This window comes from Notolepis coatsorum (assembly GCF_963971535.1).
Source record: "Notolepis coatsorum genome assembly, chromosome: 7".
Classification (NCBI taxonomy): Eukaryota; Metazoa; Chordata; class Actinopteri; order Aulopiformes; family Paralepididae; genus Notolepis; species Notolepis coatsorum.
The window spans coordinates 100431369-100453789 of record NC_140171.1 but is presented as its reverse complement, the minus strand read 5'-3'; the positions used below and the strand labels follow the sequence as shown (position 1 = coordinate 100453789).

The following is a 22421-nucleotide window of genomic DNA, read 5'->3' as shown; positions in this document are numbered from 1 at the left end:
ATAAAGCTGAATCTGAATCTGAAATGAGTAGGTAGTGGACTCTCTTGATCTGTATTTTATCCTTGAATGTCCAAACTTGGGGTGGATTTGCAGTGGATGAAACGCAGACATTTGCAAGTCGTCCCTCTCACTTTTGAGTGTGCCTGCCGCGCATCTATACTGTTTAAATTTGTAAACAAATCCAATGTTTACAATTGTAAACAAATCCAATGTTTCCAATGGATTTGAGGCTGCAAACACCTGTGTGTATGAACCCTTAATCAGCCAATATATTATCTTCTTCAAAGCAATACATATGAATGCTTTTTATCTTCTCTACCGATACCTTGAATGCGAGGTTGGGGACAAACTAATATAAATGACTGTTTGTAATTAATGTTACACTTAAATCGAAGTAAATTATTATTGCAACTTCATATTCTACAGAATTTGGGGACAGGATTGTGTTACTGATTACAAATTCATGCATTTAATAATATCTCTTCATAACCCCCCCCCCCCCTGGTTTCTCTCTCCTATCTTAAATCTCTGTGTTGTACACAGACAGGTCGGAGGCCATGGTCATATGCAGTTCCCATGGAAACTGATTGACAGGTCTCTTGACACCGCCCCTGTGACGTCTGCTCTCCTGGATCATTAACTGGACGTCCTCATCGTCAAGGATACGGATCAGGTCACCGTCTGGGTCACGATAGTTCAGAGCTATGTCGTCTACCTTGAAGACATCACTGAGAGAGAGAGAGAGAGAGAGAGAGAGAGAGAGAGAGAGAGAGAGAGAGAGAGAGAGAGAGAGAGAGAGAGAGAGAGAGAGAGAGAGAGAAGCAGACACAATAAGCAATCAATACCAAAGCATTGAGTTGAGAATAATTTTATTTACTGACATTTCAGTGACTGTAAAATCTTCATTTTGTGTACTGTATTAAATTAAAGAAAATGTATACATAAAATGCATTTTCAATGGGCTGATTTGGTCAGCTGTCAGTTATCTATAGTCCTTTAGGAATCCACAGGGACTTCCTGTAGAGCTCAGACATGCCTGTCCCCTCTGGGCTGCTCTGGAAGAAGATTTGGCTGTAGCTTCTGGCAAAAAGTAATATTAGCGTCTGTGAATGTTACTGTGCAATGCAGTGTGTGAATGTTACTGTGCAATGCAGTGTGTGGATGTTACTGTGCAATGCAGTGTGTGGATGTTACTGTGCAATGCAGTGTGTGTACAGTATGTTAGCAATGCAGTGTGTGAATGTTACTGTGCAATGCAGTGTGTGTATGTTACTGTGCAATGCAGTGTGTGTATGTTACTGTGCAATGCAGTGTGTGTATGTTACTGTGCAATGCAGTGTGTGTATGTTACTGTGCAATGCAGTGTGTGTATGTTAATCAAATCAAATCAAATCAAATGTATTTATTTATAAGGCCCGACAACACACGTTAATGTCCCCATGGGCCGTACAGGTCTTCTTTAAACAAGTCAAGAAGAAAACATAACAATAAGTCAAGAACAGAACAAGAACACCATGTTACTGTGCAATGCAGTGTGTGTATGTTACTGTGCAATGCAGTGTGTGAATGTTACTGTGCAATGCAGTGTGTTGTTCTGAGAGATCACCAAGCAGTGGCACATAAAGATGTTATATTATCATACTGGTCATCGCGTCTCGCTCTTTGCCATTATGAGATAACTCTTATCTCCATAGCACCTACTGTTTGCACTCATGCACGTGACCAGGCCACGCCCCCACGTCCTGCTATAAGACGCCGGCAGTGATGTACCTGAACGCGTTCAATGAACGATCGTTCATGAACGCGTTCGTATTTTGGGCGAACTTGAACTGAACGTACTGTATATCCGCTAAATGAATGGGACTAAACAAACAACACAAACGCAAAAGCGTGCTTACACTGATGAAAAACAAACAGGTTGATGTGGCTTTTTTAAGCGAAACGCACTTATTAGTGGATGACAATGTAATGCTAGCGGACAAAATATATCATAACATTAGCTACTCATCTTTTGGAACGAGATCCCGTGGGGTTGCTATAGTCGTGAAACGGAAGTTGAATATTGAATTGTTGGATGTATGGTCTGATGTGGATGGTCGAGTAACCATAGCTAAAATAAAATACAGTAACAGGAAAATCGCGTTGGTAGTGGCATATGCCCCAAATCTTTACGACGCCAACTTCTACGCTACACTCACTAGAGCAATGTTGAACCTTCCCGAGTATTCATTTATAATTGGCACGGATTTTAATGCTATTTGGGATCCCGTGATGGATAAATCTAATCCCACCATTTCCAATGATCAGAAACATGCATCTAATGCACTAAAGGATTGGGCCAAGAATACAGGTGTAAATGACCTATGGCGATTACTCAACCCAACGGCCCGAGAGTACTCTTTTCGCTCTGCAAGACACAAGACATTTTCCAGAATAGATTATGTTTTTGCATCCCCAAGACTATTTGATAATTATGATGTGGAAATGGTGCCCAATGCACTATCAGATCACAGTTATTTACTCCTGAAAGGTTCATTTGGTAGACTGTCATCCCGAGCCCCAAGATGGCGATTTAACTCGACACTGCTGAAAAACAATGAATACATTATACAATTCAAAGTTGAACTTATTAAATTCCTGCGGAGTAATGCGAATTCGGTACAGGACCCCAGAACGTTATGGATGACGGTAAAGGGTTTTATCAAGGATTACACAGCGGGCTTTGCCTCCAACCTACGCAAGAATCGTTGCTCAAAATTGGTAGAGCTGGAAACATTTTACTCTTCGTTGTTCTCCTCTTTACAATACAACTACTCGGTTCAATTGGAGTCTCAAATTAATGTATTAAAAAAAGAGATTAACTCCATTTTAAGACAACAATCTGAATTTCAAATACGTAGCACAAGACAACATTATTACTTTCATGGTTTTAAACCAAGTCACCTACTAGCTATGAAGATACGATCCAACGCAAAATTTGCAGATATCCCTACTATTAAGGACAAACAAGGACTTGTTACAGACCCCAACATTTTTTTCGAGACTTTCAAAGAGTTTTACTCCAACCTGTACAAGTCAGAAATGGTTTTCGATCTAAATAAACTGGATACATTTCTTAATCAAATTAACCTACCTAAACTCTCAATGGAAGACGCTAAACAGTTAGATACACCTATTACATTAGAGAAACTTAGGGAGGCTATATCTGAAATGCAAATTGGTAAGGCTCCTGGTTGGGATGGTATACCACCAGAACTGTACCTCTCATGTTGGGATGTAATTGGACCCCTATTACTCGATATGATTTTATACTCAATCAAAGAGGGGAACTTCCCCAGGGACGTCAATATGGCACTCATAACTGTCCTCCTTAAAAAGGACAAAGAACCCACCGAATGTGGTAGTTATAGACCCTTAAGTCTCCTCGGAACCGATCTCAAGCTGTATGCTAAGGTACTAGCCATCAGACTTCAAAAGCATATGACATCTTTAGTTCATCCTGATCAGACTGGCTTCATAAAAGGCCGCCTGATCACGGATAATATAAGACGGCTACTACATGTATTAGACGCCAGCAAGGATGCCATTCCACCTACAGCTGTATTATCCTTGGATGCGATGAAAGCTTTTGACAGGTTGGAATGGTCTTATTTATGGGCAGTACTCGGAAGGATGGGGTTAGGAAACGGATTCATTAATATGATAAAAGTATTATACAAAGACCCATCAGCCATGATTATAACAGGTAAATTCACCTCCTCACTCTTTCCTGTGTCGCGCTCATCCAGACAGGGTTTCCCTCTTAGTCCCGGACTATTTGCTCTATCCTTAGAGCCTTTAGCACAGTATATAAGACAATCCCAATCCATAGAGCCAATCTCAATTAAGGGCACACAGAATCATATTAGTTTATATGCGGACGACGTAATATTGTTCATGCAAAACCCTACCACCTCACTGCCTCACCTTCTCAAGCTGATTGATGATTTTGGCAATCTATCGGGATTTAGGATAAACTGGCCAAAATCGGCCTTCCTCCCACTTAATGTCTCTGCGAAAACTACAATCCTTCCAGGTAGTATACCAATGGTAGAACACTTTAGATGTCTTGGAGTTGAAATATTCCCAACTATATGCCAAATGGTGAAGTATAATTATACAAGACTCCAAGATAGGATCACAAATGACTTTGACAGGTGGTCAAAACTTAAAAACTCAGTACAGGCCCGAGTATCAATAGTTACAGTACGATGGATGTTTTACCTAGAATCAACTTCTTTAGTTCAATGTTACCGTTACCTTCCCCTGCTGGTTACTGGAAAAAATTACACTCCACCGCATATAAATTTATTTGGAACAACAAACCTCCACGAATAAAAAGATCCACCGCACAGAGAAACAAAGCCGACGGAGGTTTAGCAGGGGGGGGGGGAGAAGAGCGAGCAAGAGCATATGTATGTATTGCATTGTATTGCAAGTATTATGTATATATCTCGTAAACTACATCTATATTGATTCAAATATTGGAATGTATAATCCTGTGATTTATTGTGGATATTTACTGTTAATACTTGTATGTCTAGTTTTATGTCATGTCAAAAAAATTAAAAATGTGTTCACAAAAAGCACGTACAGAGAAAAATAACAATAAAAACACTAAATGAAATAACCACTAGACTAAAGTAAATGCAGGTAAGAATAAATCAATAAATAAGTTGCTTCACTACCTACCTCATATAGGCCGTGAGCCAGTAGGGTTGGTTGTTACCATTTTGGGGGACTAATTTTCATAGTGATTTTTGGGAAGGTATACACCCCTGCTGCTAGAAAATATGTGATAGCAATGCAGCAGTTGCCTCCAAATGTGTGCTATCACAGCTTTTATAACACTACCAAGCATATCTTCCAGGCCTCCTGTCCGAAATTACATGCCCCAAATGAATCATGATAGCTCCTGAACCATAAGGCCTATAAGCATGTTTCTGGTCTCCTTTGATAGGTAACAAGCTAGGACATATGAATCCAGTGTAAGTAAACCCACATATATTACCATTCCAGAGTAAATGGAGATACAATGAAGGAAAACATCATATTTTTACCCTCGCCTGGTACATAATCTTAATTTAAAAGGCAATATGACCATTATAACCAATAACCCATGGATAATAATGCAACTGAATGTGTTCTCCTACTCCTTGACTACAAATCTAACTCTGGATGTGATGAAAATACACAAAAAATACAACATTTATGATACCGTTTAAAAAGGTATACTCAGATGATGTAAATGTTTTGGCCATGGTTACCGTTTACATGTTGACTGTTTGCTGGTAATTTTACTCCAAAACACTATTTCTTTCAATACTGCCATGTTACAAAAACATAAATCTCCCCAGAACATTGAAATAGTAATAAAAAACAATGAATATTGATCAATATGCATATTCAACATTCATATATAGGCCACAGCGTGTCATGCCATGTGACCTATCTATGTTTTCAGCCCAGGTAGACCTATACAATGATATAATGCTTATTGGTTTTCAGAAAAATATTTATTTATTTTGGAAAGTACAGACAGTTCTCAGTCTCTATCCGTGGCGCTGTTGGTGGCGCTCTACAATTGGTTTATTGTTAATAACCTAGTAATCATAATCATTTTCCAAGTCTTCCATGTCTTCCACATCTTCATCAGAACTTTCCACACGATCTGAGGTGGATGCCTGGTTCTCACAGTCTGCCAGTCTACACATGTCAGTGCACCTGAGGCCATTTGCAACACACATACATCTTGGGAGTGAACATTTCTTTGGACAGTTACAGGCCAGTAGATCCAGGATGGCATCGGGTGCTGGCTGGCCTTCCATCCAGTCCACCACCAACTGTTCAGCTTCCTCTTCTCTCTCCATCTTCCAGCCTCTGCCAACAGGGCTTGGCACTTGTGGGTCCTTCTCCAAACATCTTCTCCATATACCAGCCTGGTAGTTGGCTCTCTGTGCATGTTTTGTTAAGCAGTCCTTGCATGGTGGGAGTTGATGACTTTCAAGTTCACCTTTTTTGGCACAGAAAAGGTGATATCTGAGCTCATTGACGTTGGTGGTTGATGCTTTTGGGGCATACAGGAGACATGTAAATGCCTCTAGTTTGTCCATCAGCTCTGGGGAGAGATCCCATTCCTGACCCAACTCTGAGAATGTGTCCTGATTTTGCCTGTTGCTGGTCAGAATTTTAGGGCACTTGTCTTCCCTTTGCCTGCAAAAGCACTTACAGTGTCACATCCTGTATATGCATGCAACCCGATGAGAGCCCTACACACCTCTACGCCAACAGTGGCAGCAACCTTCCTGATGTCCACAAGCCTTGCACGGGATTTACTGCCACACATCTGGAACAATGGGGCCTCAATCTTGTCACAGAATGCTAAAGACATGATAAAGACATCTGTGTCTTCTGAGCAGATAACTACAGATGGGTATCCCTCTCTTGTGGCATGGGCAGCATGGAGAAGTAGGCGGCCATCTGCTTCTTCTTGTTGGCATTGAAGAGCTGACACCTCCTCACTGTCCTGAGATGTGATTCTGTAACATTTGTCATTCACAGTTGCATACAGAATCTTGTCTTGTAGCTTTGCTCTGTACTCTGCCTTCCTCCATTCATCAACTATAAAGCTAATGAGACTAGTTTTGTTACTGACTTTGGTCAGGAAGCTCCTCCACTGCCTCACCATCTGTGTGCCTGTGATACCTTGCAACTCATGACCAGTCTCTTCACCCCGTAGAGATCTTTCACTGTTCTTGATAGAGTTCTCCTTGTATGTGTCAAATACAACATCTATTCTGCTACTCTGACTGCCTTCCCTCAGAGCCATACCCAGAACTGTTGTGGCAACATCTCTGAAAGTAACTTGATCACCTTTCACTCTTTGGTTCATTCCATCAACCACTGTAGCAGAGTTCCCTGGGAGTTGCTCTGCTACTGCTAAATTTTTCTGCAAGGTCGTGGCCAAAGTCGCTTTATTGGTCTTTCTCAGCAATCCGTCTGGTGTGGACAGGGCCCAGGGCAATGGCCCAAGGGGATGAGAAAGGATATCCTCCATATGTAGACTGCGCCCTTGTGCCATCACTATGAGGCGTCCAAACAAAGACCTGTCTGCTTTTAAGATGATTGCCCTCCCACTTGATTTAACTTCTTTCTTCTTACACATATCACTGAATGTTTTCAGCTTGTTCGTTTTCATTGGGTCATGGAATTTCTTTGCTGGTGGGTCTTTCTCCAGTCTCTCATCCTTGAAGATTGCATAGTATTGCTCACCAATCTCATATGCATTCATCAGGTCGGAGGCAATCTCCTTGGGGGCTGTCTTTGCTGTAGAGATGCTAATGAGGTCCCGCTTCTCTGCAAATGGGTTGACCCATTCCTGTATGAGGCTAACCACTGCTGAAACGGCTTCCTCATCTTTCTGGATTCTTGGCCGCTGTAGCTCTGCATGACAAACCTCTGATTTGTTACCTTGCACCATCTCCCTTAACTGTCCCAGGAATGCACTGCGGTGCTCAGCTGTTATGTAGTGGCGCTTGACAGCTCCGGCATTCAGGCTGAACCGTGTTGTGCCTCCAGGAGTCTGTGTGTCTTTGTTAACTGTGACTTCAGTAGCCTGGTCCACGGGGATCCGTCCAAAGGGGTTGTTACTTGACAGCTGCACTGAGAATTGGCCTGTCTTGAAGGCCTCATACACAGAAGGATGCTTCTCTGGGAGGTTTGTCATCTGAGCAAAGTAAGGGGACAGGTACCTGGCATAATTTATCTTATCATAGGCAAAGCACCATGGGATCATGCTTCTTATAGCATGGAGGTGCAACTCCCAGTCCCCCTCCCGAGAGGCATGCAGAAGGCCAAGTATTACGTCCTCTACCATGTCAATGTATGACATCCAGAATGCAGAAAGCTCTCCATTGTTGTGACGGAGGTGTTCCAGAAAGTCTGTCCACAGGGTTATCAGCTCAGCTAAGAGAGGACTTTGCAGAAGATTGTTCGTCGTCTGTTGGTTCAAGTCACTGGCCATGTCTTTCACATTGTCCAAGAGTGATTTGATCATCCCACTCTTCTCTGGAATGCTGTCCTCAACCCACGGTGTGAACTCTGCCCATGCAAGTCTCATCAGTGCTTCATAGATGTACTTGTGGACCCTGACAGCACGGTTATAGTGTTTACCATCAAGGACTCCATTGACCGAACCCTCTGCGACAATTCCAGCCTCTATGCATATGTCTTTTAGACCAGCATCCCGAAATCGCTTTCCTAGGATGGCTAAGGCATTACATATGGTATGGAATGTCCCCATTCTGAGAAGAATGTTGGAGAAGCGCTCTTTGTGCTTCCAGGCTATTTCAGTGGCTTTCGCATAGAGTGCTTGATCCATGACTACCACAATTGTTTCTAGATGCAGTTCCTTCCTTATTATCTCTGATTGATTCAGGATTTCAAACACTGTGGTCAACTGTGTGGCTGGTGAATTGATGGTTGGCAGATACCCAACTATATCTTGTGAGATTGGTTCTTGGTCCCTGGTGCTGATATTAAAACCAGTCCAGCTTGGGATTGTCTGATTCTCTGTATCTGTTTTCCGTGCAAGTGCCCACACCAGGTTCTTCTTGCAGGCAAGAAGAGCAGCTTCCTTGGTTTCCTGGACACAGTGTTCCCTGGTTGGGAGAGGCTGTGGGCCCACACGCGCACCTGCTACATATACTCCCAGTTCTTGGTCCTCAATGGTGACCGATCTCTGCTTCAGTTTCTCAATGTGTGGAAGCTCAGCTCTTGGCAGTTGTGGTCCATAGACATTGGCCTGTACAACTATGCCATTGACTCTATGTGATGTGCCCTTTCCAGTGAGAGTTTCCTCAAGTCTATCGATATTGTCCCATGCAAGATTGGTGAAGACATGAGGCTTGATGGATGCTGGAAGTACAACTCTCTGGTTTGAGGCTGTTGCTAGCTTTTGGAGACACAGAGCAGTGTCATTCTCTTCAAGTTGGGAGTAAGAGACCCCATGCCCAAGCCTGTTCAGTGTTTGGATGAGCTCAGTGTTACCCGTCAATGTTTTTACTGCATAAGGAAGTAGAAGGTGCTTTGGTGGTTTGTGTTGACCACATGTCACAGCATATATTATGTCCTGACTAAATGACTGAACCAGAGCATTGACTCTCTGTGTTTGAGTTTTGGTGTCAGGATTTCCAGTGAGCAGTCCAACAAGAAGCCGTTCTAGTTGTTCTGGTATGGACATATGAGCATATCTATCTTTCACATCAGATGGGTGGAAGGGCCAGGGAGTCACAGTCATCTCCTGTCTAATGATTGATCTGATATATGATGAAGTTTGATCTATGATCTTGTTGAGATTGGTTGACTTGGCCCTCCAAACTTTGAGCTCCCTCTGTAGAGTTTGATTTTCCAAGACAATGTCCCTTAAGGATACACTTTTAGGAACCATCAACAATTTTCCTTTGTCATCTGGAAATATATCTACTGAATTGCCCAGCTCAGATTCAAGTTTCCTACGAATGTGATTCCTTGTAGAATCTTGCCTGAGTGTAACTGCACCAGATAGCATGAAAGATTCAAGTTTTGTGAGCAAAGAAGTGACTTGTACAATCATCTTGTTGGGTATGATATCAGTTCTGATATAATTGAAAAGGTCTTTATAGGCTTCCCTTTCAATCCTTTTATACAGTTCATCACCATCTGTTTTTTCATCATTCTCTTTGTACTCAGGTGCCTTTTTCTTCATTCTGGTGTAATCCTTATAGCATGAACGATGATAGTGCGCCTCTGCAGCTACTATGTCTCTGCTTGTTACTGCTAGAATCTTGTCATCTCCCTTTTGGGTTGCACATTCTTGTAGTGTTTGGTCAGCTCTGAGTTGTACAGCTTGTGTAAGCTTTTCACGCACCTGGGAGCCCTTTAGAACCTTCTTCATCTTATCACAAAAAATGCAGATTTTATCATACACTCTTGCTTCTGATGAAGATCTCCTCCTTGGCCTTTTTGATGTCTCACCAGATTCATCAGTAATGCTTTCTTTGACTTTCCTTTTCAGAGTCTCTAAGTCTCTCTTCATGGTGAATAGGCTTCTGCATTTTCCGTGATAGTAGATTCTTGGGACTTCTTTTTCTCCAAGTTCTTGCGCAACATCTAAAATAGGGGCATACTTTCTCACTTTGGCTGCTTCAAGTAATGTTTCCCAGGATGCATAGTCTTGAGGACTAACTAAATGGTCATCATCTTCTTTTGATGTGTCCTGGTGTATGATACACTGTTTCGTAATAGAATATCTGTGTGTATGGCTCTCCATTCTGATGCAAATTGATTCAGCTACTAAATCTACTCTACTCGTTTCTCTCACCACAGTACCTGAAACAAAAAAAACAAAAAATAATAATCACTAACATTGCTGATGAAAAAATCACCTGTGTGTTTACGTTCAAGTTGAATATCAGGGTCCATATTCTGTGAGAAAGGTTGAGTTCATGTGGGGGAGGGGTGCCAGAGGGATTGGGAGAACAGGTGCATGTTGCAAAAAGTAATTGTTCCCGTGAAGGTGGGGGTGGGGTGTCTAAAGATCAAAGATGAATCTTGACTGACCCAAATTTGACCCAGAGTTACCCACAACATTTAAATGCACTGCTGGGTCTTCCCAGACCTGAACACCAAATTATACACTTTTGTTTTAGAGAGACCTTCAGAATTTGCAAAAATTGTCAAAATCAGTTGTGTAGTGTTTAGCTATCGTGAAGGATATCATGAAGCCTCGTTCCAATGAAAAAAAGAGGGTTGTTATTATATAATTTAAACTTGAAACGGGTCAGGGGAGACTCGAACACAACATAACGGTTAAACACAGATTATGTACTTTGACATCTTAATTTGCACAGTAACATGTTAACATCTTAACCTCTTAACCTGCACAGTAACAGCTTAACCTCTTAACCTGCACAGTAACATGTTAACACATCTTAACCTGCACAGTAACAGCTTAACCTCTTAACCTGCACAGTAACATGTTAACACATCTTAACCTGCACAGTAACATGTTAACATCTTAACCTCTTAACCTGCACAGTAACATCCTAACCTCTTAACCTGCACAGTAACATGTTAACACATCTTAACCTGCACAGTAACATGTTAACATCTTAACCTCTTAACCTGCACAGTAACATCCTAACCTCTTAACCTGCACAGTAACATGTTAACACATCTTAACCTGCACAGTAACATGTTTAAAACATGATTAATTGATAAGAAATTTCCTTACGCTTTCTCCTAGGATCACGATCGTCCATGCTTGCTGAAAGAAGGGTGTGGCTCTAATGCAGTCCACTTTAGATGATGTTAGAACAGTGGTTGGCTTATAGACATCCAATCAAATGTTTGTTCATATGGGTGGGTGGACCCGGTGGAGTCAGATGACAATAATTATAGATCTAGACAGCCTTGAAAAGTCATGTCCATGGATCGAATGGGATATCTTTATAAATTGTATCATAAATGTTGTATTTTTAGTGTATTTTCATCAGATCCAGAGTTAGATTTGTAGTCAAGGAGTAGGAGAACACATTCAGTTGCATTATTATCCATGGGATATTGGTTATAATGGTCATATTGCCTTTTAAATTAAGATTATGTACCAGGCGAGGGTAAAAATATGATGTTTTCCTTCATTGTATCTCCATTTACTCTGGAATGGTAATAGATGTGGGTTTACTTACACTGGATTCATATGTCCTAGCTTGTTACCTATCAAAGGAGACCAGAAACATGCATATAGGCCTTATGGTTCAGGAGCTATCATGATTCATTTGGGGCATGTAATTTCGGACATGAGGCCTGAAAAATATGCTTGGTAGTGTTATAAAACATGTAATAGCACACATTTGGAGGCAACTGCTGCATTGCTATCACATATTTTCTAGAAGCAGGGCTGTATACCTTCCCAAAAATCACTATGAAAGTTAGTCCCCCAAGATGGTAGCCGCGGCCCAAATTTGGGGCCCTGGCTCACGGCCTAATACTATAGTCTACTCATATAGCTCTGTATGATAGCATGAACAAATATATATTTATATTTACCACATACATTCATATTTATATAGTATCTATCCACATCCATCTGTACATACAGTACCTGCATATAATAATTTGTACATATCTGTAGATACTACATCTAGTATATATCTGTACATATCCCTTACCTATACCTGTATCACTGTACATATTAATACTACAACTCTGTACATACATCTGATTAGCACTATTACTCAGTAGTACTAATTTATATATTTTATACCCAGTTTAATCACCTGTACATTGCATATTACTATTGCACTTTACTGTTACATTTGCACTCTGGTTGGATGCCAAACTTATTTTCATTGTGCTGTACTTGTGCTGCATGATGACAATACATTTCAATCTAATCTAATCTTCATAGCATCAGACGTTACTACACCTTGTTCATCTGAGTGATGGCTGCTGGAACGAGGCTATTTTTATACCGCTTTGTCCGAACACCTTGAGACTGTAAACCTTGGTCCAGAAGGAAGGAGCTGAACCTCACTGTGCAGAAGGTGGGAGTCGTCATTCAAAAGCAAGCTGTAACTGTCTGGTGTTCAGGGACGCTGGTTAAACTGTGACTCACCTCAGCCCATGAGACCACTGAAGGTCAAGCTCACATTTATTTATATAGCACATTTAAAAACAACCGAGGTTGACCAAAGTGCTGCACAATAGGAAGTACACAAGTACTGTAAATACAATACTATTAAAAATACAACACAAGGTGCACAATTTACACAAACAGAAATAGTACTGCAAACAGTACGACACAATACAATTGAAAATGCACAGTCACAATAGAAGCACGATGTACGGCTCAACCTGAATGAAAAGCCAGTGAGAAGAGGTGAGTCTTTAACAAACACTTAAACATCACTAGGGTTGGAGCAGATCTGATATAAAGGTGGCTGTTCCACAGCTTGGGGGCAGATCTAATATGTAAAGGTTACTGTTCCACAGCTTGGGGGCAGATCTAATATGTAAAGGTTACTGTTCCACAGATTGGGGGCAGATCTAATATAAAGGTAACTGTTCCACAGCTTGGGGGCAGATCTAATATAAAGGTAACTGTTCCACAGCTTGAAGGCAGATCTAATATGTAAAGGTTATTGTTCCACAGCTTGGGGGCAGATCTAATATGTAAAGGTAACTGTTCCACAGCTTGGGGGCAGATCTAATATGTAAAGGTAACTGTTCCACAGCTTGGGGGCAAATCTAATATGTAAAGGTGTGTTCCACAGCTTTGGGGCAGATCTAATATGTAAAGGTGCTGTTCCACAGCTTGGGGGAAGATCTAATATGTAAAGGCACATAGAGGCAACTGGATTTGGGAACAGGGACAACTACAGCATCCCTCCAGACCGTAGGTACATGCTGTGCCTGTAAAGACGTATTCAAAATGTAGTGGAATACAGGACTCAAGTAAACGACCAGAGATCCAAACAAAAGGAAGGCCTTTTCAACATCTTTTACTGCTACTGTTCTGACAGGCGTTTGGCTAGACTTATCTTGGTTTTACTTTGTATTATACTTTCTAGTTGGTGTGTATGATTGGTTCTATGTATTGCTGATGATGTTTGATGTATTTCTTTTTTTTACTGGAAAGCACTTTGTGATCCTGTATCTTTTTTTAAATTTATTTATTTATTTTGCCCTTTTTTGAGGGCACTCCATCCATTCCTTCTCTTGGTTGAAAGAGACATTGAATACAAACTGGTAGGCTTTTACTCTTAGCACGAAAAAATTATTTCCAAGGTTTTTATGTACACCATATCTACACATTTTAATGTGCAGGACTTTATGAATAATAGTTTGTCGATTCAAGGTATAGCTTTGTTTATTATTCTAATAGCTCTTTTCTGTAGTTTAATAATAGGATCTATATTTGTTTTATAAACATTCCCCCAGACCTCAACACAATATGACATGTATGGCACAACAAGTGAAAAATACAATATATGCAAACATTTCTGATTTAACAGCTCCCTTGTTTTGTACAGAATGCCAACAGATTTGGCTAATTTACCTTTGATATATTATATTGTATATGTAACTTCCAACAGAGTTTGTGATCTATAATCACACCTAAGAATTTTGTTTCAATTACGGTTCCATTTAAATTCAGTTTAATTTCACAGTCGGTAGGAACACCACCAAATACCATACATTTTGTTTTGTTTTCATTAAGAGACAACTTATTCCTATCAAACCATTTCTTTAACATTATCAATTCCCTTTCTACTGTTTTCAATAATTCTTTTATGTCCTCCCCTGAACAAAGTAAATTAGTATCATCAGCAAATGAGCAGGGGTTTGGTGTTCTGGACTATTAAATGGATAGCAGTAGTATCCCAGAGTAGACAGAGGGAGGGGGAGAGAGGAAGGCTGCAGATCATGACCTGGGATAGTGTATTGATGACAGAATTCCAGAAGTCTTGAATAGGTGGGCAGAGCCAGGTGGCATGGAAATAGTTGTCTGGCGTGTTGAGGGTGCAATGGGAGCATACATCTGTGCTTGCAAATCCCATTTGAAACATCCTGTGCTGTGTGATATGTACTCTGTGTAACACCTTATATTGGATTAATTGAAGGTTAGTGTTGTTAGTCATTGTGAATGTGTTGGTGCAAATTTGTTCCCAGGCATTGGGAGAGAAAGCCAAGTCCTGTTCCCATTTTGTGAAGGGGAGATGGAATGTAGTGTCTGCGCTTGCCAGTATTTTGTATATTTTTGAAAATATTTTCTTCTGTGATGTTATTTTATTCATCGCTAATATAATTGGAGGTGGTTCAAGATCATTTTGTGTAGTGTTCATTTTAGATTTCAAAATGGATTTCAGCTGTAGAAATTGGAAGTGTTGGTCTGTCCCAATGCCGTATCTATCTAGGTCGTCCTCGGACGGGCCCTCCATCGGTGCTTCCAGTCATCCCGATCCTCCATGCATCTGGCTAGCTCGCCGGTGCTTTCTGTTCCCACATCTCTCCTGAGTACGTCCACATAGGTTAACGTGGGACGTCCTCGTGATCGATGCCCGTGTGTTGGTTCCCACAGTACAAGTTTGCTGGTTGGCATCTCATGGTGTCTCTGGCAGTGACCTGCCAGCCTCATTCTCCTGACTGCCACTTTATCGCTCACCTTTAGCACCCCCCCATACAAGTTTGCATTAGTGACATGCTCATCCCTGTTGATGTTGAGCACCACACGCATCATTCTGGTGTAGCACCCATCCAAGGACTTCTGCAGGGTGGGCTTCAAGGTCCAGCATTCACTGCCATACAAAAGGACAGACTCAACTGTTGCATGAAAGAAGTTGAGCTTGATTTGACGGGGGAGGTTGGATTTCCACACACTGTATCCTTCAGTCAAATCTTGAGAGGTGATTAGGCTGTTGTCTGTGAAGATGTGGTGAAGATGAGTAATGCCCTTTTGTTTCCAAGTGATCCTGTATCTTGAAAGGTGCTATATAAATAAAATGTACTTACTTACTTTCTTACTTTTTGTCAAAGTGCTGACTGTCTTCGTGTTTGCGACTTAGTTCCTGAATTTCATTACTAAAGTCAAAAGTGTCAAAACGACTATAAAAACGATAAAGGGCATTAGCAAACTGTGAAAGTATCTGAGTTGAAGCCATCGAAAGTGACATAACCGCTGTCCCTTGGCCTCCAGTGGCCTGCCATAGTCTACAGGCTGAGCCAAGGTCATTAGCCCCCGTCTTTCTCTCTAGTTCAGATTTATACTTCTGTTTTGCTTTTAAAGTTGACTTGTCCAGCTCTTTCTATGCAGATCAGAGGCTATTCCCAGGCAGCACAGTGGTGTAGTGGTTAACACTGTCGCCTCACAGCTAGAAGGTCCTGGGTTCGATTGGGGACCAGGTTGCCGCGTTGCCAGGTACCCAGGTGGGGTATCTCCCGGGCCTTTCTGTGTGGAGTTTGCATGTTCTCCCCCTGTGCTCGCAAGGGTTTCCCCTCCTGATAAGATAAACCCTGAATGTAGCCTATGTAACTGATCTTATACAATGGCATGCACATTTCTCGATTATGATTGGCTGAAACAGTCAAGTTACACGTGGGTATTTGTCATAACCCCACGCTCTTGGTCCCAGGACCCGCCTACAACCGAGCGGACAGTAAACGTTACGAAAGGATATGTTGATAGGGTCATAAAGACTAAATGAAAAATGATTCTGTCACGGCGAATGTGTTAGTTTCTTACACAATGTTGGATTATTTAATTAGTGGGTCATGAGTCATTGTGGAACAAAATAAAAATTGCGCAAATTGATTGATTGCTGATTAATTACACATTTCTTATTTTTATTTTTTTTACCTACTTTCCATAGAAGCAGCTGGGAGGTGCACTGTTTTAAGTGAGCGTGGATTATTGAATTGATTGATTGATTGATTGATTGATTGCAAATTTTATTACAGTCCGCCTTGTTTCCAACTGGTTAAGCTTGGCAACTCTTTTGAAGTCGCTCTCTTTCGAAGTTGGTTAAGGTTAGAGTTTGTCTTTAGAGCAGGGCGATAGACCACCAGCCCTGATTCCAAACTCTAACCTTAAAGGATAACTCCACTATTTTGGGAAATTAGCTTATTTAACATCTTCCCTGGAGTTAGACAAGAAGATGCATACCTTTTTTGTCTCTGTGCGTGCATTTTAGCTTTGGGAATAGATGCTCCGTTAGCATAGCTTAGCTTCATCACTGGAAGTGAGGGAGGACAGTAGCCTTACAGTGCCTTACAGTGTATTGCAAGGTCTGACATTGACCAAACTTGATATGCATGACCTTGGTGGGCTCTATGTCAACTCCTGAAAAGGGGGTCAATGTCAGACCTTGCAATCAAAAGTTAGGGGCGCACTGAAATTATGGCAAGGGTTATTAGCCCCCTAACTTTTGATTGCAAAGTCTGACATTGACCCCCTTTTCAGGAGTTGACCTAGAGCCCACCAAGGTCATGCATATCAAGTTTGGTCAATGTCAGACCTTGCAATACACTGTAAGGCACTGTAAGGCTACTGTCCTGCCTCACTTCCAGTGATGAAGCTAAGCTATGCTAACGGAGCATCTATTCCCAAAGCTAAAATGCACGCACAGAGACAAAAAAGGTATGCATCTTCTTGTCTAACTCCAGGGAAGATGTTAAATAAGCTAATTTCCCAAAATAGTGGAGTTATCCTTTAACCAACTTCGAAAGAGAGCGATTTCGAAAGAGTCGCCAAGCTTAACCAGTTGAAAACAAGGCAGACAGTAATAAAATTAGCAATCAATCAATAAATCAATTCAATAATCCACGCTCACTTAAAACAGCGCACCTCCCAGCTGCTTCTATAGAAAGTAGGTTTAAAACAAAAACAAAATTCCCTCCTATAGGGCAAAGAAAACGATTTTTTTTGTTTTACTTACTTTCTATAGAAGCATCTAAGAATGAAGTTCTATAGAAAGTAGGCTAAAAAAAAAAAAAAAGTTGGATGTGTGAGTTGAAAGACAGTTGGATGTGTTAGTTTGTTGGATGTCTTAGTTGAAAGACAGTTGGATGTATTAGTTTGTTGGATGTCTTAGTTGAGAGACAGTTGGATGTGTTAGTTTGTTGGATGTCTTACTGAGAACAGTTGGATGCACTTCCGAGCTGCTTCCACATGGAGGCAACTTCTCTTTTCTTTTTTTTGGGAACTACTTTTTCGGCGGATGGTTTTGTCAATAAATCTTCAATAAATGTGTGTTTATTGTATAGCAATAAGGTTGGATCGGCCATTGTATAAAAGCCATCTAACGACCACCCCTAGGCATGGTCTAATTCTCATAACCCACTCCTGCACATGATGTAATGCTTTATTAACCCTTTCACTACCACACTACAAAATGGTTAACCCTTTCACAGCAACAATACAGAAGGTTAACCCTTTCACTGCCACACAGGCCACAGGTTTTGTGTATATAATATATATATATACACACATCTGTCTGAACCTACCTATGTATAATCCTTTTTACATACTATATCTATACATATCCCTTACCCTTACCTACTCTTACTAGTTATGCTGCTGTATTACTCAGTAGTACTAATTTATATATCTCATCTTGTAGATATGGCCAATCAACTCGTCCAAATCACCTTTTTAAACAGTTTGCCTATTCAGGCAATGGATTCGCTGGAGCAAGGTATGATAATTGTCAGAGAAGATGGCATAGAGTTTAATAACAATATGATTAGCTCTTGTCAGATACATTAGTAATGGTATCTCTCTCTCTCTCTCTCTCTCTCTCTCTCTCTCTCTCTCCTCTTTTCCTCTCCTCATTTTGCATCTCAATTCTCCCTCCATCACTCTCTCCCTCTCCCTCCCTCTCCCTCCCTCTCTCCCTCTCTCTCCCTCCGTCACTCTCGTTTTCTCCTTCCCTCAATCCTCGGCAGAGCCGTATTAAAACGTCCTTCACACCAAAGCCTCCTCCTGTCTCCTGCTGTCCCTCCAGGTCTAAACACACCGATATACTGAGCCGTAATGAGCAGCTGGCATGAGGTGATTATGAAGAGAGAAGAGAAAGAGAGAGATAAGGATAGAGAAAGAGAGAGAGAGAGATGGAGGGGGGGCAGAGAGAGACACAGAGAGAGAGAGAGAGAGAGAGAGAGAGAGAGAGAGAGAGAGAGAGAGAGAGAGAGAGAGAGAGAAGAGAAAGAGGGAGATACGGATAGAGAAAGAGGGAAAGATAGATGGAGGGGGGATAGAGAGAGAAAAAGACAGAGAGAGAGAGAGACAGATAGTGAGCAAACCTTAAATAAGTAAATAAATGATCAACCAAGTCAGTTTATGAACGCACTGTGAACTGGACGTTGTGGGAGGAGGAGCTGTGTGGAAATGCCATGATGCTCCTTACCTCATGCGAGACGGAGTCTGGAGCCCTATCTCCTACGAGACAGAGTCCTGAGCCCTACCTCATGCGAGACAGAGTCCTGAGCCCTACCTCATGCGAGACAGAGTCCTGAGCCCTACCTCATGCGAGACAGAGTCCTGAGCCCTACCTCCTACGAGACAGAGTCCTGAGCCCTACCTCCTACGAGACAGAGTCCTGAGCCCTACCTCATGCGAGACAGAGTCCTGAGCCCTACCTCAAGTCAAGTCAAGTCAAGTCAAGAGTTTTAATTGTCACGGCATACAGGTATACAATGAAATGCGGGTGGTCTTGCCCGCAACTATGTGCAATACAGTGGTACATATAATAGAATCAAAAGAAGAAAACAACATTGTGCAGTAACAGGTAGCAGGTAACATGGAGTGACATCTCGGTATCTGTACATAGTTATTTACAGAGCATGTGTGACATGCTAGTTAGCTTTGGTAGTGCAATACACTGTTCCTGTTATTCTAATTTAAAGTGTCCTTTCCTTTGGCCATAAGTGTGCGTGTGTGCGACATGAGTGTGTGCCCGCTCATGTTAAAGTGTTAAGTGGCTGCTCGTGTGTGAGCGTGCACAGTGTGCGTGTCGTGTGTGTGTTCATGTGTGCTTGTGTGTGGACAGTTCAATGTTCTGAGCACTCAATGTTCATTGTTCATGGCTCTGATGGCCTGGGGGAAGAAGCTGAGCCTAAGCCGCTCTGTCCTAGTAGCTGGGGTTCGCAGGCGTCTGCCTGACCTCAGCAGCTGAAACAGGCTGTTATTGGGGTGGTGAGGGTCTTTCATTATCCTGCAGGCTCTGGATTTGCACCTCTTGTTGTATAGAACCTGCAGGGGGGGTAGTGCAATACCCGTGGTACGCTCGGCTGAGCGCACCACTTTCTGTAGGGCCTTCTTGTCCTGTGCCGTGCTGTTTCCATACCAGGCAGTGATGTTTCCGGTCAGGATGCTCTCTACAGCTCCTGAGTAGAAGGACTGGAGTATCTTCCCCGATACTCTGAACTTCCTTAACTGTCTCAGGTGGTAGAGACGCTGTTTCGCCTTCTTTACTACTGTGTCTATGTGTGTTGACCATGTCAGGTCCTCTGAGATGTGGACCCCCAGGTACTTGAAGCTGCTCACCCTGTCCACGGTAGCCCCGTTTATCATCAGTGGTGTGTGTGTCTCCTGCTGTCCTCTCCTATAATCCACGATCAGTTCCTTGGTTTTGCCAATGTTCAGGAGCAGGCTGTTGTCCTGGCACCAGTGTTCCAGTACCTCAACCTCCTCCCGGTAGGCCTTCTCGTCGTTGTCCGAGATCAGCCCCACCACCACCGTGTCATCTGCGAACTTCACTATGGAGTTGGAGCTGAACTTGGCCACACAGTCGTGTGTGTAGAGTGAGTACAGCAGGGGGCTCAGAACACAGCCCTGGGGGGACCCGATGCTCAGGGTGATGGTGTTGGAGGTCTGACCCCCCACCCTGACCGCCTGGGGTCTTTCGCTCAGAAAGTCCAGTACCCAGGCGCTCAGGGCGGAGCTCAGACCTAGCTCGATCAGCTTGTCCACCAGTCTGGTGGGGACTATGGTGTTGAACGCTGAGCTGTAGTCAATGAACAACAGTCTCACATAGCCCCCCTTCTGACGGTCAAGGTGCGAGAGGGTGCTGTGCAGTACCTGGGAGACCGCGTCGTCGGTGGACCTGTTTGTCCTGTATGCAAATTGCATAGGGTCCATATCACTGGGGAGGGAGGCACAAATGTGGTCCTTGACCAGCCTCTCGAAACATTTCATGACCACAGAGGTGAGTGCCACCGGTCTGTAGTCATTTGGACATGCTGGGGAGGGTTTCTTCGGCACAGGGATGATGGTAGACATCTTGAAGCAGGCAGGGACCACTGACTCCGCCAGTGATTGATTAAATATGGCGGTGAACACAGGGGCCAGCTGGTTGGCACAGGTCTTGAGTATACGTCCTGTTATGCCATCTGGGCCAGCAGCCTTCCTGGTGTTCACCTGCATAAATGCTCTTCTCACACTGTGTTCCGACAACGAGAGAGCGTCCCCCCCCCCTCGCGGTTGCCCCCCCCCCTCCACAACAGCCGGCGCGCCAGTGACGTCACTAGCCGGAGACCCAGCAGCGCCACTGTCTACACCAAACCGAGCGTAGAAGGTGTTGAGCTTGTCCGCGAGGGAGGCGTCGTCGCTCCCCATTGAGGGGGCGCTGACTTTATAGTCAGTTATTGTCTTCAGTCCCTGCCATAATCCTCTTGTGTCGTTTTGTGCCATTTGTGTCTCCAGTTTATCAGCATATGTCCTCTTAGCAAGTTTGACAGCTTTGCGTAGAGTATAGACTGAAGCCTTATACTCCTCCATGTTTCCTGACTCTCTACCCAGGTTGTAGGCGGTGGTACGAGAGTTCAGAGCTGCTCTAATAGTGCTATCCACCCACGGTTTCTGGTTTGGGAAAATCCGCACCGTTTTCCTGAGGACAATACCATCAGCTATTGTTGTTATGTAGCACACCACTGTGTCTGCTAGTTCACTGACGTCACTGGCGCTTCCTATGAACATATCCCAATCCGTGTCTGCAAGCACGTCCTTGAGCGTGGCCTCTGATTCGTCGGTCCACTTCTTTGTCTCACGTGACACGACGGCGTCACGTGATCTCTGTTGATATGCCGGAAATAGCAAGATGGAGTCATGATCGCTCGAGCTTGTGGACCCCGTTAATGGCGGAGCGGCTACTGCCTTGTAACCCGCTTTGAACGGGGAATAGCAGTGGTCGAGTGTGTTCTTCCCTCTGGTGGAGCAAGCGATGTGCTGGAAAAAGGACGGCATCACTTTCTTCAGGTTGGCCTGGTTGAAATCGCCGGCCACTACCATCGCTGCGTCTGGGTGTTTGATCTGGTGTCTGTTGAGATGATCGTGTAGTTCGCCCAGCGCTTTGCCCGTATTCGCGTGTGGGGGAATATACACGGCAGTCATGACGACTGCTGTGAACTCCCTCGGGAGGTGAAACGGACGACATAGGATAGAAAGATGTTCCAAGTCCGGCGAACACGAGTTTGAGAGGACCTGCACCCCCTCGGGATTAACCCAGGAATTGTTCGTGATGAGGCAGACTCCGCCGCCGATGGTCTTTCCTGAGCCAGCGTTGCGATCTGCACGTAAGACTGTGAAGGCATCCGAGGGAGAGACGCTTTTGTCTGGGGTCGTCGACGTGAGCCATGTCTCTGTGAGACATATAATGTTGATGTCTCTCATCTCCCGTTGGAACCGAACCCTCGCTCTCAGGTCATCCATCCTACCCTCCAACGAACGGGCATTCGCCAGAAAGATGGATGGAATTGCTGGGCGGTAAGCAGCTCTTTTTTGTCTCAATCTGATACCTCCTCGTCTCCCTCTGTGTCTCCTCCTGCCGTCGCCTTTGTTCTTTTCT

At 43.1% G+C, this 22421-nt stretch overlaps 1 protein-coding gene across 1 annotated transcript in view; it reads right to left on the bottom strand.

Moving 5' to 3' along the window:
* Window positions 1-520: 520 nt before the first annotated feature.
* ncf4 (neutrophil cytosolic factor 4) overlaps window positions 521-22421 on the bottom strand; it is a gene marked incomplete at its 3' end in the record, with an annotated part of 154745 nt that continues 132844 nt past the window's right edge. Inside the window, 1 exon segment of the mRNA XM_084318851.1 lies at window positions 521-728. Within this exon segment, the coding sequence (XP_084174977.1) occupies window positions 521-728 (208 nt within the window).